At 44.5% G+C, this 17,622-nt stretch overlaps 1 protein-coding gene across 3 annotated transcripts in view; it reads left to right on the plus strand.

The window, feature by feature from the left end:
• The window catches only part of LOC126351133 (sodium- and chloride-dependent GABA transporter ine), a 340,642-nt gene that overhangs the window by 211,452 nt on the left and 111,568 nt on the right, over positions 1 to 17,622 (plus strand). Inside the window, exon 1 of one of the 3 annotated variants that reach the window (XM_050002578.1) lies at positions 3,187 to 3,367. The exons of the other annotated variants lie outside the window; for them this stretch is intronic. Coding sequence (XP_049858535.1) covers positions 3,279 to 3,367 — 89 coding nt within the window. The 5' untranslated portion in view covers positions 3,187 to 3,278. Of the gene's footprint in view, positions 1 to 3,186; positions 3,368 to 17,622 lie in introns of those variants that run through there. 3 annotated transcript variants of the gene reach the window in all.

Here is a 17,622-nt window from a genome sequence, read left to right on the forward strand (position 1 = left end):
CATGTAATACAATACAATACAAGAGTTTGGAAGGGAGCCTCCCACCCTCTGCTCCACAACATGAAGCCTGTGATGGGACCTGTGTGATGTGGGCGAATGCTCTATGAAATAAGCAGCCCACCAGATTGACACCATACACGAGTAGTACGTTCATCACTCGCATACGGACAGAACCTACACTCATTACTGAAGACAACAGAGCATCATTCCACTCTCCAGTCACTTGTTTCATGATACCAGAGCACCCATGCTTGGCAGTGTCGCGGTGTCAGTGGTAGCTTAGCCAGAGACACGCGTCATTTTAATTCTACTGTGGGCAGTCGGTTCCCAATGGTCCCTGATGACACAGCCGATGCAGCATGTGCTCAGATTGTGTCCCTAGGTGATGATCGGTCGGCCATCGCTGATCGCACAATGCGTCGATCTCGACGCGTCTTTCTACTACGCCGATGTCCAGAAGCTGGGCACACAAGTGTGGGAATATTCCGCAGGTCACAGTTGATGGCAGCGACACGTCTACGATACATTGTGACCACCAAGCTTCCCGCAGGTTCAAAATGCGAACTCGTTCAAATGACTGAAGCTGTTCAATATGAGTACGTACTCCACGGTGTGAAATGATTGTATTCTAGAATGAATGCTGCAAACATTGATCACCTCAAACCTCTGCACAGCTGCTGCCTGCAGAGTCAAAACTGAGGGTGCACAGCCTGGCCTCACGTGCACCGTCTGTTCGTCGATGATCCTGACGAAGGAATAACTTACACAACAGCCTCTCAGTGGTGCCACTAAACACTATCACTGAGTTACATGAAATGAAACCGCAATTGCGAATAAGGACACCATCAGCTGTAGAATCGCGTTCACCTTACCATTTGGCTATCCGTGCACGACTCACTGCTAGACCCAAACTTCCATATTTTGGCAACCATTCATCTACGACCTGTGCTCGTACATCCATCATGTATATTCCCGTACAGCTCAGACCTTGTTCTAGAAAGTCGCTTGCCCGGTATCGGCAGATAAATATGATATTGCAGTGCCTGTTTTATTCTGATTACGATGCAAAGTTTCAAGGATGCATGTCCAAAGGAATACACCGACGCAAAAATATCAATCACCAAAAGATAATAATGAGCGTATTGCATTGGTGGCCGGGAGAACCCTCGCAGGGCGGTTCGGCCGCCGCTCCACAAGTTCTTTAATGCCACTACGGCGACTTGCGAGTGAATGAGGATGAAATGATGATGAAAGACACAAAACACCCAGTCATCTCGAGGCGGAGAAAATCCCTGACCCCGCAGGGAATCGAACCCGGGAGCCCGTGCTCGGGAAGCGAGAACGCCACCGCAAGACCACGAGCCGCGGACACCAAAAGATAATTCATGTAGATTAATGTAATTTTGGTACTACATTTGTCTAGGTGAAATATTTATCTGATTAACATTACGAGATCACAGGTTTACGTAAGCGCGAGATAAGCCATTGCAGATGTGAAATGTTGGTACATTAATATCTGTTTAATGCAAGTATGCAAACGTTCATGCACTGTATTGTACATATGCCGGGTGTCAGTTTGTAGGATGGACTTCCATACCTGTTGAACTGCGTCAGTCAATACACGGACGGCTTGTGGATGATGCTGGAGTTGTCGTCCAATGATGTCCCGTATGTGCTCGATTGGAGACAGATCTAGTGATCGAGCAGGCCAAGGCAACGGGTTGACGCTCTGTAGAGAATATTATGTTACGAAAGTGACATGTGGGCGAGCATTATCCTACAGGAAAGCACCCACCAAGAATGCTGTTCATGAATCGCAGCATGACAGTTCGAATCTCCAGAATGACGTACAGATTAGCAGTGAGAGTGCGTGTGATAACAACAAAACTGTTCCTGCTGTCATACGAAATCGCAGCCCATAGCGTAACTTCAGATGTAGGTCATGTCTGGCGCACAGTTTGCTTTGCAGGCCCTCAACTGGCCTCCATCTAAACGAATACACGGCCATCATTGGTACTAGAGAACGCGACTGATCTCCACCCTGTCTTCCAGTGAGCTCTCTCTTGATGCCGTTGAAGTCGCAAATGGCGGTGGTTTGGAGTCAATGGATGCGTCGCAGGGAGTCTGTCTCGGATCTATCATCGAAGTAACCGATTCGTAACAGTTCGTCGTGTCACTGTCGTGGCAACTGCTGCTCAGATTGCTGCTACAGAAGCAGTAAGACGCGCGAGAATTGTAATCTGAATACGATGGTCTTCCCTCTCGGAAGTTCCACGTGGCGTTCGGAGCCGTATCTTATAGCGATCGTACGTTCTCGCGACCACCGCTGCCAGCAATAATGTACAGTGGCTACATTCCTGCCAACTGCCAAGTCTTTCTGCAGTATCGCTCGAGGAACTTAGAGATTCTCGTAGCCCTGTTACACGACATCGTTCAAACTCAGTGAGGTGTTGATAGTGGCGTTTTTGTTGGCTTAAAGGCATTTTGACTATAATCAATTCATCACGTCCAGTCTCAAAGATAACTAACGTCCACGACCGTTACAGCATGTATTTAATGTAAACCTGCTTTGCATTCTGATAACTGCGCTACTAACCCCCCCCCCCCCCCCCCCTCACTTATGCGACTGGTGCGAAATCTGGATAGACGTCGTCTTTCAGATGTGGAAACAAAATGGCTCTGAACGCTATAGGACTCAATATCTGAGGTCATCAGTCCCCTAGGACGTAGAACTACATAAACCTAACTAAACGAAGGACATCACACACATCCATGCTCGAGGCAGGGTTCGAACCTGCGACCGTAGCGGTCACGCGGTTTCAGACTGAAGCGCCTAGAACCGCTCGGCCTCACCGGCCGGCTGTAGAAACACTCACACCAACTTTTATTTATGTGCACAACTCGTTCTTGGTGTTGCAATTATATATCAGTCAGTGCATTTTGAGAAAGCTAATTAATATAGAACATGCGCACACGTACATCATTTGGTATCTGATGGCCCTGGCAACCAGTCACGTGTTGTTGATTTGTTAACGAGCTGCGCGGAGCCACAATAAACAGTGTGGATGTGAAGTGCGAGTCGCAGCCCCTCGGGAAGCAGCTGTTTAGTGGCACTGCGGAAATCTGGTGAATACGTCATCCGGCGAAATGACGGCATTGCCGTGGTGGGGACCCTGCGCTAATTAGACGGTTGGCGCCGGCGGTCGACGCGCGCTGCTTACCAGGTGCGAAGTGCGCGGCGCAAGGGCTCACTGCCTGCCGAGCGCCGAGTATGCGCCATGCCGTTCGAGAGGCTCGAGATCCAGGAGCCCGGCTTCATCGCGCGGCGCAGGCTCGCCAGTCAGGGTTTCATCCGCATCGAGAGGCGGTGAGTGCCCGCTCCATCCGGTAGGGATGGGGGAAAACCGATCGGATAAAACCGATACCAGTATTTTTGTTCTGAGTAACCGATTATTTTTCGATGTTTGTTTGATCTCGGTTGTAACAATATTTTTTTTCGATTTGTTGCTAATAACTGTGTAAAAAATCCGAAAAATCAACTTGCCATTGTAGAATAACGTTCATTCGCAAACTTTCCATTGCTTTGTAATATTGGGCTAGTATAGAAAATGGGGAGAAGCTATGAGTGCGGTTTCATTAACAATGCCGACAGTTATAAACTAGCAACAGGAACGTTAGAAACGGTGTAGCATTGCAGAAACATTAATGGGTCTATTGACGGGCGGCGTGGCACTGCACGTGCAGAGTGTGTGTGTGTGTGTGTGTGTGTGTGTGTGTGTGTGTGTGTGTGTGTGCGTGTGCGTGTGCGTGTGCGTGCGCGCGCAAAAGTTGCCCGCACTCTGTACAGTAATTTCTCGTTGCCGTTTTTAGTCGTCGGTTGTATAGCAGAGTGCCACCATTCGTGCTTTGCAAGCATTTTACTACGTGCATTAGCAATAAAGTACAATGCTCAGTTTGCTTTAACTGGAGGAGGCACAAGAAACTTATGACATCATACAAGGAGAGAACATTCGAAGATAAGATAAATTTGATATATTTCTAATTTTATTGACGTGCTATAACCTTGGGATAATTACTGAACCTTTAATTTTGTGACTGCATCAGGCTGAAAGAAATTGATTTCATCAAAAAGCAATGACACAGTAAAGTCAACAACCTGTGATATTTCTCTCTCGCCGTCGCTGCGCCAATCTCTTTCACTTTCGCCGTCTTTGCTGGAGACCATGATACAGATTCCTGCCGTAACCTCAACCGCGTATCGATCATGGTTTCTACTCCTTCACTTTCATTAGAATTTTTAAATCTTCGTTCGAAATCTACGCTCATTACTGGAAATAATAGTAATAAATAACCGAAAATCAAAATAACCGTTTCCTGGAACGGAAACGGTTATTTTGAGCGTTTTAATGACCACGTTTAACTACAGACAAAAAACGATATAACCAGAAATCATTTGTTTCGGCGATAACTATCCTTCCTGTCATCTGGTCCCAGCTCGGCTCTCGCCCACGTCTTCTCTGCTAGCACGTATCACGTGTCACAGGGCGCATCTTAACTACTTTATACCCCAGTGCCTTGTACCTTTGTCACTAACACTATCAACAGGGCCCCTCCCCCCTCCTCCCCCCTCCACTCTCAGGGAACTCATTCTCTGGAGGCGTGCTGGATCCCAACGGCCACGTATCACTAGCAGTCGAGATGACAGGCATCTTATCCGCATGGTTGTAACGGATCGTTCAGCCACGTCTCGATCCCTGAGTCAACAGAGACGTTTGCAAGACAACAACCATCTGCTCGAACAGATCGACAACGTTTGCAGCAGCATGGAAAATCAGCTCGGAGACCGTGGCTGCGGCTACCCTTGACGATGCATCAGACAGGAGCGCCTGCGATGGTGTACTCAACGACGAACCTGGGAGCACGAATGGCAAAACGTCATCTTTTCGGATGAATCCAGGTTCTGTTTACAGCATCATGTTGGTCGCATCCATGTTTGGCGACATCGCGGTGAACGCACATTGGAAGCGTGTATTCGTCATCGCCATACTGGGGTATCACCCAGCGTAATGGTATGGGGTGCCATTGGTTACACGTCTCGGTCACCTCTTGTTCACATTGACGGTACTTTGAACAGTGGACGTTACATTTCAGATGTGTTACGACCCGTAGCTCTACCCTTCATTCGATGCCTGCGAAACCCTACATTTCAGCAGAATAATTCACGATCGCATGTTGCAAGTCCTGTACGGGCCTTTCTGGATACAGAAAATGTTCGACTGCTGCCCTGGCCAGCACATTCTCCAGATCTCTCAACAACTGAAAACGTCTGGTCAATGGTGGCCGAGCAACTGGCTCGTCACAATACGCCTGTCACTACTCTTGATGAACTGTGGTATCGTGTTGAAGCTGCATGGGCAGCTGTAACTGTACACGCCATCCAAGCTCTGTTTGACTCAACGCCCAGGCGTATCAAGGCCGTTATTACGGCCAGAGGTAGTTCTTCTGGGTATTGGTTTCTCAGTATCTATGCACGCAAATTGCATGAAAATGTAATTACATGTCAGTTCTAGTATAATATATTTCTCCAATGAATACCCGTTTATCATCTGCATTTCTTCTTGGTGTAGCAATTTTACTGGCTAGTAGTGTATTTTTATGCCGTATTTGGCTGGTTTGTTTGGCATGTATACACGGAAAGGACATTTCCCTCGGAAAGATAACAGCATCTCAACGGTAGTAAGGTTCTCCGACGGTATATTGTGTTGCTGAAGATTTTCAACAAAATTATAAAGAAATTCTCTTATAGTAGCCAGGTTGTCAGTCTTTTTCCTTTCGCCTCTGGCGTTATCATCGAATCTCAAACACGTTTGGAGAAAGTAAAACCTCTGCAGTGATATTGTAGACCGAAACATTGCAACTCTAGTGTACGCCACAAATCGTTCGAGTTTTGTCTATTTGAGCGGTTTAGGCGCGCTACATACAGAAGTCCCATTTTTGGCTCTTCCGAATCATACAAAGTACCCTCTTGCTCCGAATCACTTTCTTCACTTCTTTGAGAAACTTTGTCAATCTCTTCTTCGCTCTCGGGGTCACGGGAATTAGCATTTGAATAGTTTTTAAAAACTGCTTCTAGTAGTTTATTGTGGCCGACGTTCATTTTCTTCGTAACACATCTGGAGAAACATAGAATCTAAAAATATGTCAAAGAATACTATAAATAACTGTATGTCTCATAAACTTGCTGATAGCTCAAAAATGTATCACTGAATACGAGGTCGGGTGTGACGTACCATAGCCACCTTTGCACACGTGTATCTCCCTGTGATGCTGGCGCAATAATAAACTCAGCACTGCATCTTGCCTTCCTCTCCCTTAGTCCCAGCTTCTGTGACAGTAAGATTTATGTGGCAACAATGACATCCAATAATCAGCGCTTGAAAACACCTCAAGTATGACATACCCGACCTTACTCAGGCCGGGTTAATGCAGTGGTCTCCATAGTCTTCTGTACACTCGTACCGTTGAGCATTGCTGATTCTACCGCCTTTTTGAGGCAGTTTTTCTGCCCAGGTGCGGCACCATGTATTGAACCTCAGTCAACTCCTCCGTCCTCTTACAAGTCTGTAGGATAGAGCGGGCCACCAATGCTGATTACCATTACTCAAAAATTTCTACAGTAGTGGCTGGGATCGAACCTGGACGCAAAAAGTTTTGGTTACTAGTCATATAGGGACTACATATAGACCCTTCATCAGTTAAGGCAGATCCCAAGATGCTTCATATGTAAACGAAGTGGTCGATCTCCTTCCACAATCTTACGCTATCCGAGTGTGTCTTCCGTCTCTTATTATTGTTTGCAGTCGATTCATCACATATTCAACGAAAGTAGTGATCATATCACTGCTTCAGAGTGTTTGCTGGCAAATTGGTATATTCTTCAGTTCGGGTAAGAGTTGGTCATAGGTAGAAAAAAAAGTCGGTTCATCTGAACTATAGTTAAAAAAAAAAAAAGAAAAGCCAGACGCAGGGAGACAGATCAGTTCTATGGGAAGGGCTTGAAATCTACTACTGATGGAATAATTTTTTTACCGTCTCACTATTTGAACGACAGTGACAAAAGAGACGATAATTTTTTGCCGGAAAATATACGTGTGTTCCATTTTAACTGGCAGACATCTTAGTATTGTCTGCAAAACTGACAACATGTGGAATGTCTACAACATATCCCTCAAAAATGTCTCTGAGCACTATGGGACTTAACTTCTGAGGTCATCAGTCCCCTAGAACTCAGAACTACTGAAACCTAATTAACCTAAGGACATCACACACATCCATGCCCGAGGCAGGATTCGAACCTGCGACCGTAGCGGTCGCTCGGCTCCAGACTGTAGCGCCTAGAACCGCACGACCACTGCGGCCGGCGACATATCCCTCAGATGGCCATGTTAATCTCGATGGCCTTCGCACCTCCTCCCCCCCCCTCCGCCCCTCTCCCTCGTCATCACTGACGTCAATAAGAAATAAGCACTCCAAACAAAAAAGTAATCACCCCTTGGAGACATCACACTAATATCGTGTACCACCGCCTCCAGCCTTGTTTAACTGGCTCAGTTCGACAAGAAAGTGTATCCACAACTTTCTTAAACTATGCAGTGTCCAGCAGTTGAAGCTACTCATCGATAACTAGATCCTGTAGATATAATAAACTGCGGCCATCATGTTCCCTACTTCGTACCTGCTGTTCCAAAAGAGTCCCCTCATTTTCTACGGGGTTAGAATCCGGCGATTTAGCGTGCCAGTGAGGTGTGGTAGTGTTCGTCAAACCAGGAACCTAAGTGTGCAGCCCTATGAACACAGGTTTGTCTTCCGGGAAGATGGTAGTGTCCACTATATGTAGAAGGAAGGGAAACAGTTGGCCGTCGAGAATGTTGAAATAAATATCCTGGTTCATGCTCATTTGAATGAGTGGGGCCCAAATCGTGGTGCGAAAAATACACCCAGAGAATTACAGTACTACTCTGAATTGAATTACGCTATTCACGCACTACGCGTTACACGCATCGTTGACCTGTCGGTGTTCTCGACGCTTTGAATCATTTTGAGAGTCAAAACCGCGAATCGTCGGAGCACACTACGTGACTCCAGTCAGCGATCGTCCAGTTTTTGTGTTTTTTTCGCAAGGAAGACTTGCAGTTTATTGTGCCGTTGTTAGCGGTGAGCTTTTTCCGTGGTATCCCAATCCATATACTCGTTGTATGCATTCTCCTTTGTAATCATCGATCGAAAATTGGTTTAGATAGACCCCTGGCAGCTATTACTGTCGTCTTGGAACCGATTTTCATTGATAGACCGTGACGCTTCTCTCAGTCAATTAGGACCATTTCACGATTACTGCTCTTGCACTAAGTTAGTTAGTTGCAAGTGTAACACGGTTCCTTGCCTAGACACGTTGGCGTTGATGCACCAACAAATCTCGTAGAGGGCATGGACACGTTCAGACATGGTAGATTTCTGTCATTCTGTCACGTCTCCAGATGAGTACGTCCACACACACACACACACACACACACACACACTCACTCACTCACTCACTCACTCACTCACTCTCTCTCGCTCTCGCTACTTCCTTAAATCGGCAGTCTGGCTGCTGAGCATGTACGCTAAGTCAGAGTTACAACAAATGACTAGGCACTATCAACGATTAACTGCAAACAGTACCACATAAAGCTGACGATGGTGGGTGCAGATATTGACGCAGTAGAAATCTGTATGCAAAGCACGCCGCGCTTTGCAAGACCCTGCCCCCTCCCCACCTCCCCCCCCCCCCCCCCCCACCGCCCCCCCTCCCGTACGAACTGCAGCACCACCAGCTATGTGCCTCATTAGGATGCTGAAGGCGTAACGCGTAGGTCTGTCTGTTCTGCTAATGCAGACCATTATGCGAGCAGCTCCTGAGCGGAACATGCGCCAAGAAACACGGCGCGGTCTGTTCTTCGTGTTTGAGGGTTTCAAGAGCAAGCGCAGCCTCATACTCAGCAATCACAGCCGTGTACTATAGTAATTATTGTCGTTGTTACATATAAGCAGTGTAAAAACAGTATTGGTAGAATACAATTGAAATACCTGAATGTCAGAAAAACGTTTTTATATTTTCATCTCAAAACTCTTCCATTGCTCGTAATGCGGTTGCAGTGGTAAAACATTAAAGATCTGTAACCTGTGACTACCACTTCAGGTTGTTATCAATATAAACACACAAGAATTTAGAACATTCTGTTTTATTTAATGATTTTGAACAAGAAGAGTTATAATGTCTGAAGTTTTGCAGTTTAACACTCATGATCCATTTCGTGTGAAAGAGAGAGGTTAAGAAAGAAATTAAAGTACATAATGGGAAGTGGCTTCATTGCAGCTTCTTTCTGCCTTATTTAAAACATGAAGAAGTAGGAGATGCCTTTTGCGATCAAGTGAGAGTCCTGCCAGAAGAGACATTCATTGACTACCTGACAGAAAATTACAAAGCGGAAAACGCCTCGTTTCTGCCCAAGCAGGTCATCTCCGCCTTGGAATACGTGCAGAGTGTTTTCACTCTCGTTTTAACTCTTTTGGATCGTTTCTACTTAAAATTTATATTTTTGAGTAACTTCAAAAAGTAAAAACAGATTCTTGCAGACTGCCTATTCTGATTCCGGGCCAAAAACTGACGAGGAAAGCAAACCAGCCAGTAGTAATTGTGCAATGGCAAAATGGTGACATAGACAGACCGCGTTTTATGTCATGTGTCTTCTACAAAACTTAAATGTTTTCCTTTGCTTAAAAATATAGTCCGAATGAAAGTACTGTCAATTAAGCTCGTTGATATATGAATTGTTTCCTTTAAACACTTTTCCGTCAGCCATATGTTAATTAGCATATTTAAGACGATAAGATACCATTGTCAATTTTGTCATGAAAATGTAACAGAATTCTTCACCTCAAAATTTCTGCAAAGTTAAAATATCGCTCAGTGTGCTAAGGAGAGCGGTCAAGACAATATCACATGTCTGCTGCTGTATCATGTTCATCATAAGAATAAGAGTAGCAAAGGTGTGATCAGAAACAAAAAGAAGAAAAAACCTGGGCTAAACAACAGTGTGCGATGATGAAAAATAACAATTTTTTTTTTTTTTTCGTGAGCGCTATTATTGTTTTGGCGACGGACGTGTGCTTTCATGGATAGTGACTCAGAACACTGCAATATCGAACTTCAGTAAACGAAAGCTAAGACATATCGTTGCCAGCTGTATCGACAGAAGGTAGTTGCACTGTCACAAGTACCTGAGACATAGAAAGTAGTTGCATGTACGCTACCAGCGAAATAACGTATCAGGAGAGGAGGGAAATATTTACGCCGTAAAATTAATCTCGCAGTATTTCAGTGTGATGAGTGATATTTTGAAAGTTCGTGGCAGTCTGAAACTGTGTGCCGGACTGGGATTCGAACCCAAGAGCTTTGCCTTCCGCAGGCAAGTGCTCTACTGACTGAGCGACCCAAGCGCGACTCATGACTCGTCCTCGCAGCTTTACGCCCTCCAGTACCTCATCTCCTACATCCGAAACTTCACAGAAGCTCTCCTGCGAAACTAGTACTCCTCGAAGAAATGATATTGCGGAGAATTTATGTGAAGTTTGGAAGGAGGGAGACGAGGTTCTGGCGGAAGTACAGCTTTGAGGACGGGTTGTGAGTGTGCTTGTGTCGTTTAGTCGGAAGAGCACTTGCTCGCGAAAGGCAAAGGTTCTGGGCCCATATCCCGGTTTCATATGATCTCTCCCCCTCTCCCTCCCATCTATGACGCAGCCACGAGGGTACTGACACACTGGCGGACTAAATCCAAACAGTTCTGTGCCGTGACGCTACACTTTTCAGTTGTGTGATGTCTCTTCTTCTGTTCCCTGGCATTACCCTTTGTCTTCGGGAGATCGGCAGGTTTATTTGGATTTGGCCGTGTTAGTAGTAGACGGCGGCAGAATGCACTTCCTGTCGCCGCCCTTCCACGGCCTGCCCTGGGGGGAGGTATTTGTGTACCCACTCTTTATGGATGTAACGTTACCCCGTGTGATAGTGTAAGAATGTTTCAAATGGTTCAAATGGCTCTGAGCACTATGGGACTCAACTGCTGTGGTCATCAGTCCCCTAGAACTTAGAACTACTTAAACCTAACTAACCTAAGGACATCACACACATCCATGCCCGAGGCAGGATTCGAACCTGCGACCGTAGCAGTCGCACGGTTCCAGACTGCGCGCCTAGAACCGCGAGACCACCGCGGCCGGCTAAGAAAGTTTCCTAAATGTTTTCGAATCTTATAACTCACTTAGGACTTGGGTACCAGCCCGGAATTCCCCTGCCATATGTGGGGAAACAGTCTGAAAATCACATCCGGGCTGGTCGTAACACTGCCGCTCGTCGTTAAGCATTGCTTTAATCCGCCGGGCGGATTCGATCCGGTGACAGCGCGCCTTCCCGAATCCCGGAAGCGGAGTGTTAACACGCGCGGCAATCCAGGAGCCGTCGATTTTGTGAAGTAAGTTTTGCCCTTCAGAGTTTCCAAAACAGATGTCGTGTACGCTAGACTGAAAAGCTCGCGAATCGTTATTGGTTCTTTTCCTCTGTTTCCGTCCTCTTTGCTACCAGCTTCCTCAACACAAGTCAATTGTTAATTACGTCTCCACCATCCAGACAAACCATTGGGAACACCCTCGTTTTGAACGGAACGATGGGTCTATCGTTGCGTCAGGAGCAGGTATCCCCTAATTTGCGTAGCCGGCCGCTGCCTGTTAAGGCACCGCTCAGCGCCTGCCGCGCCTTCAGTCTGTCACGCGCGTCCTCGTCCCGTGTCACTCCCACTTGTGCCGCGTCATCGCCTCGAGCACAGTGATTAGTTGTGATTTACTGCCCGCGATAATCCGATAATCCCCTCGAGAGATCACCTCTAGTATAACTTGCCCGCTTATCAGATAAATCATTTGCTCCCATTTCAGAAGAGATTGCGCTGTTCAGATAAAGAATCCTGTTGCTGACCGTCCCAGATCACACACATTTGGTTTTTGTCTGGGTTAACGAGTAACATTCTCGCACAAAAAATTAAAAACATTTCCTACCCTCTGGTTCTGACAAAGATTTTTCAGAAAGCTTTCCCTGATCATAAGGAAAACATCGGAACTGGTAATAACTTCCTAATTTATTCCCAACTGCAAACCTATCTGCACCACTACCAGCTCGCCTAGTATTTGGTTGAAAGATGCGGCGCTCTATAACGAGTTGAATTTTCAGGCACCTTCATACCCTAGGAGGGCAAAATGGTCTCAAACGGAAAATTTCTGCGTGTAAACCACTTTTTCTGCTGTTTGCGCTTGATTTGCAGCATCAGATTTTAGATGTAGCTATTGCAGAAAAAAATTGTGGTAAGTTTCTATGGGACCAAACTGCGACTTTTGGCCTATGCACATAGTTCCTTGTTATTTATTTCTATCTGATGATTTCTTCTGTCCCACGGCGTCCGATCGTAAAAAGTGTCCACGCTACTTGCCAGGTAAAGTGGCCAAAGTGGTCATCCTAGTAAGACCTAGTTACGTCAACAAGGGAGGAAAGATACATCAGATAAAACTGGCTTCCAAACCCTTTTATTTAAAGCTATCGTTTACCATTCTGTCACTTTGTGACAATTTTGAATTAATTAATTACACGTAAGCCCGTCTCTGATCTGTTGAACAAACGTTCGATTGTAAACGTTCCGCCGCAGCCGCTTGGTATTCTTTCAGTTAGTACAGTATGAAGAGGCCTAGAAAATGTGCCCGGAAATCAGAAAAATACACGTAGGATCCTGTTGCGATGGCACTGGCCACAGTAGCGTACGGAAAATTGGTAATTATGTAAACCTTCAGAAAAATGCATGTAATTCCAATTTTTTTTTCACTTAAGAATATTTGGTGTGAACCGTATAATATGTAGATCCAAATGTGTAAAATTCTACCAATAATGATGGTTTGGTGAAACTTGAATTTCTCTTTGAGTGGTCGCTTTACCCTCCCTCCCTGTGCGGCCCGATGTGTTGCCCTACAGGCCTACAGTGTCAGTATTGGCTCTTCAGCAAAAAAGTTTGGCGACTGCTTGTTTACAGGGTGTACGTAATGTGAACTGAGAACTGAGAACTGGGGCGGGGAGAACAGTGCGCGTGTGACCAAAACTGTTATTTTGATACATTCGTAATAAGTGACGAAAGACAAACTGTGTCTAAGATCGCTGTAATTTCTCTACTTTTACTACGCTAAGTCATTTTAAATGTGAAAAACACAACAACGAAGTTTTAACTGTAAATATCACAAATATGCTACTGCGCACGATTCTCCACCCCTCTGGGTAACTGTCTGCAGTGGTTGGGGAGATGTGCGCTTGAGAAGGGAAGCTTACATTAAATACAAGTGAAATGTGTAATCTCTTTCATTTCCACATTTCAACAACTTTTAGAATGTTCATTTCTCAAGTAAGCAGTCGTCACAAACATGATCCTGTGGTTTCTTCTCCAATATCTGCAGTGTAATTCCTAGTAGAGCAGGCAACACACTTGAAATACCGTTCTTAGTCTTTGCCTTGTAACGGGACATCCTCCTCTAGCATTACTTTTCCTCAACAGTAGTTGTCGATACCAGTATTATTTTTCAAATTTTGGACATGTCATTATTCTCAGCTGTTTTTTTTAACATATAATTTTATACAAAATGTTATTTCAAGCTAAAATTTATGAAAAGTAATTACTTTATTTCCGCCGGCCGGGGTGGCCGGGCGGTTCTAAGCGCTAGAGTCTGGAACCGCGTGTCTGCGTCGGTCGCAGGTTCGAATCCTGCCTCGAGCATGGATGTGTGTGATGTCCTTAGGTTAGTTAAGTGTAAGTAGTTCTAAGTTCTAGGGGCCTGATGACCTCAGAAATTAAGTCCCATAGTGCTCAGAGCCATTTGAACCAATTACTTCTTTATTTTCGGTGTTAAGATCGATAAGTACTAGCACAGAAGGTACAGTATTTTTTTTTGAACGTTTGGAATTACGAATTATTTAGTGCACTTAAAATTTCTATTATTAATTATGCAATCTAGTAATGTTTATTATGTTTATATCTGGATTCATTTATGATGTTGTTGTTGTCTTCAGTCCTGAGACTAGTTTGATGCAGCTCTCCATGTTACTCTATCCTGTGCAAGCTTCATCTCCCAGTACCTACTGCAACCTACATCCTTTTGAATCTGCTTACTGTACCCATCTCTTGGTCTCCCTCTACGATTTTTACCCTCCACGATGCCCTCCAATACTAAATTGGTGGTACCTTGATGCCTCAGAACATGCCCTACCAACCGATCCCTTCTTCTAGTCAAGTTGTGCCACAAACTCCTCTTCTCCCCAATTCTATCCAATACTTCCTCATTAGTTATGTGATCTACCCATCTAATCTTCAACATTCTTCTGTAGCACCACATTTGAAAGCTTCTATTCTCTTCTTGTCCAAACTATTTATCGTCCATGTTTCACTTCCATACATGGCTGCACTCCATACAAATATTTTCAGAAATGACTTCCTGACACTTAAATCTATACTCGATGTTAACAAATTTCTCTTCTTCAGAAACGCTTTCCTTTCCGTTGCCAGTCTACATTTTATATCCTCTCTACTTCGACCATCATCAGTTATTTTGCTCCCCAAATAGCAAAACTCCTTTACTACTTTGTCTCATTTGCTAATCTAATTCCCTCAGCATCAACCGACTTAATTCGACTACATTCCATTATTCTCGTTTTGCTTTTGTTGATGTTCATCTTATATCCTCCTTTCAAGACACTATCCAACTGCTCTTCCAAGTCCTTTGCTGTCTCTGACAGAATTAAAATGTCATCGGCGAACCTGAAAGTTTTTATTTCTTCTCCATGGATTTTAATACCTACTCCGAATTTTAATTTTGTTTCCTTTACTGCTTGCTCAATATACAGATTGAATAACATCGGGGTACCCAGCTCGTGGTCGTGCGGTAGCGTTCTCGCTTCCCACGCCCGGGTTCCCGGGTTCGATTCCCGGCGGGGTCAGGGATTTTCTCTGCCTCGTGATGACTGGGTGTTGTGTGCTGTCCTTAGGATAGTTAGGTTTAAGTAGTTCTAAGTTCTAGGGGACTGATAACCATAGATGTTAAGTCCCATAGCGCTCAGAGCCAATAATATCGGGGAGAGGCTGCAACCCTTTCTTACTCCCTTCCCAACCACTGCTTCCCTTTCATGTCCCTTGACTCTTATAACTGCCATCTGGTTTCTGTACAAATTGTAAATAGCCTTTCGCTCCCTGTATTTTACCCCTGCCACCTTTAGAATTTGAAAGAGAGTATTCCAGTCAACATTGTCAAAAGCTTTCTCTAAGTCTACAAATGCTAGAAACGTAGAAGAAAGATTAAGGAAAGACAAACCTAAGTCGTAAGGTCAGTATTGCCTCACGTGTTCCAGTATTTCTACGGAATCCAAACTGATCTTCCCCAAGGTCGGCTTCCACTAGTTTTTACATTCGTCTGTAAAGAATTCATTTTTATTATATCATCATATATGATATAATAAGCGAAACTAATACAAATTAATTTGTCAAGAAAAATTGTAAACCCTTCGGAATATGGTTATTACCGCAGAGTGAGGTGGTGATAAGCCTGCCTCTGATGTGATCGGACGTATTTTCGGCGAACAATGTAATTTCGGCTTTATTAGTATGAAAATTCAAAAGACTGGATGATATACTAAAACATGACAAAAAACATATTACGTAGCAACAAAAATTATGAAACAACAAACTTGAAATTTATTTCGTTCAATTCTACCATGAGGACTTAAAATGTGAGAATTTCAGCTTCAAGAATCAGACCACTCGATAAGAACTAGAGCCAACTCTACACGAAAGGCTAAGAAAACTAGAAAGTTTATTGTAATCTTCGCTCCTCTCAAATTTTTCAGAAGAGACTTTGCTTATTGTCGACTATAGCTGGAATTAGAAAGAAGGGGGTGGGGCGATTACAACCTACTTATCCACAAATACAAATAACTCATTAGTTCTTTATTACGTGTAGGTAGCGAATTCGAGGCACCAGTAATCTTATCATTATCATTATCATCGTCGTCATCAGCACCACATAAGCTGGAAATACTCGATATTTCGTATGACTCTGGTCTTTCCCCTTACTTTTGGTTTTCTTTTTTTCTCCTTTTATGGTTTCTGGCTGCTCAGTAAAGCACCTCCGTACAATATTCTCACTCTTGATCTTCAACCCAATCTGTCGTTTCTTTTAATTCATTGCTTTGTTTTTCTTCGTTTTAGCTTCTTCCAGAGTAGCTGTTTTTATTTTTTTTTTCCGGATTGCGCACGGATACCTCCCTCTGCCATTGCATACCAACGCGATCAGGTTCTGTACGTTGAACTGTCATATTTAGAAAGTAAGTCAGTAATATGATGCAATAAATTAAAAGTTTTAATAGCATCTCAGATAAAAGTATGTCAGCAATAAGGGTTAGGGTACCTTCTTATTTTTGCCTGCTTGAAACAAGAAACTGGGCTGTTTAATTTGCCTCGCACTAACGCTCTGTGCAGCTGAAAAGGTGCCTGTCTTATTATTCATTTCTGTCATATACAGGACTCGGATAAAGGCAGCAGTAGACACGGAAACCGTCATATTTCCCACGAACTTCAGAAAATGAATACGTACTAGTACCCGCTGCGCTAAAATTACTCAGTTCCCCCTTACGTGATTTTGTAATCTTAGCCGGCCGCGGTGGTCTCGCCGTTCTAGGCGCGCAGTCCGGAACCGTGCGACTGCTACGGTCGCAGGTTCGAATCCTGCCTCGGGCATGGATGTGAGTGATGTCCTTAGGTTAGTTAGGTTTAAGTAGTTCTAAGTTCTAGGGGACTAATGACCACAGCAGTTGAGTCCCATAGTGCTCGGAGCCATTTTTTTTTTTTTTTTTTTTTTTTTGTGTAACCTTAGCCGTGTATAACACTGTGACATAAATTTGATAGTAATGAGTATATTAGCTCTTATGTTCGTCATGTAGCGAGTGAGGCCCATAAATTTGGCATTTATTTACTCTTAGCTATACCTGTTATCAGTTTATAAACGAACATTCGTAAAGAATCGCCTCATCATTACTACGCTACATTCGTGGAATCTTATGTGCAAGTTAGGGGGAACACTTTCACAGCACCATATTCTGTGGTCACAGACCTCAGATACATTACCACCTCCTTCTGACCTGCAAGCATGAACTAGTGTTTCCCTGGCTTCCTGGTGGCTGCAATGTCATAAAAGGTGACGAAGAGCGATTTGTTTCAATGTTGCTGTCGGGATTTAACACTGTCAGTCTTCAGCATGGAGTGTGACTTGATTCATGTGCATGGAGATCGGTGCTCTAACTGCGCGCTTACGAGTGTTCACGATGGCACAAGCAGTACTGATTATGTGTTCAGGATCCTCCATCTCTTGTTATGGTCAGCTCTGTGGCTTATTGGTCTGTGTGGCTGACTGTCATGCGGAGGACTCGAGTTCGATTCCCGATACTGCCGGGAGTTTTTC

Source organism: Schistocerca gregaria, chromosome 1 (assembly GCF_023897955.1).
Source record: "Schistocerca gregaria isolate iqSchGreg1 chromosome 1, iqSchGreg1.2, whole genome shotgun sequence".
Lineage (NCBI taxonomy): Eukaryota > Metazoa > Arthropoda > Insecta > Orthoptera > Acrididae > Schistocerca > Schistocerca gregaria.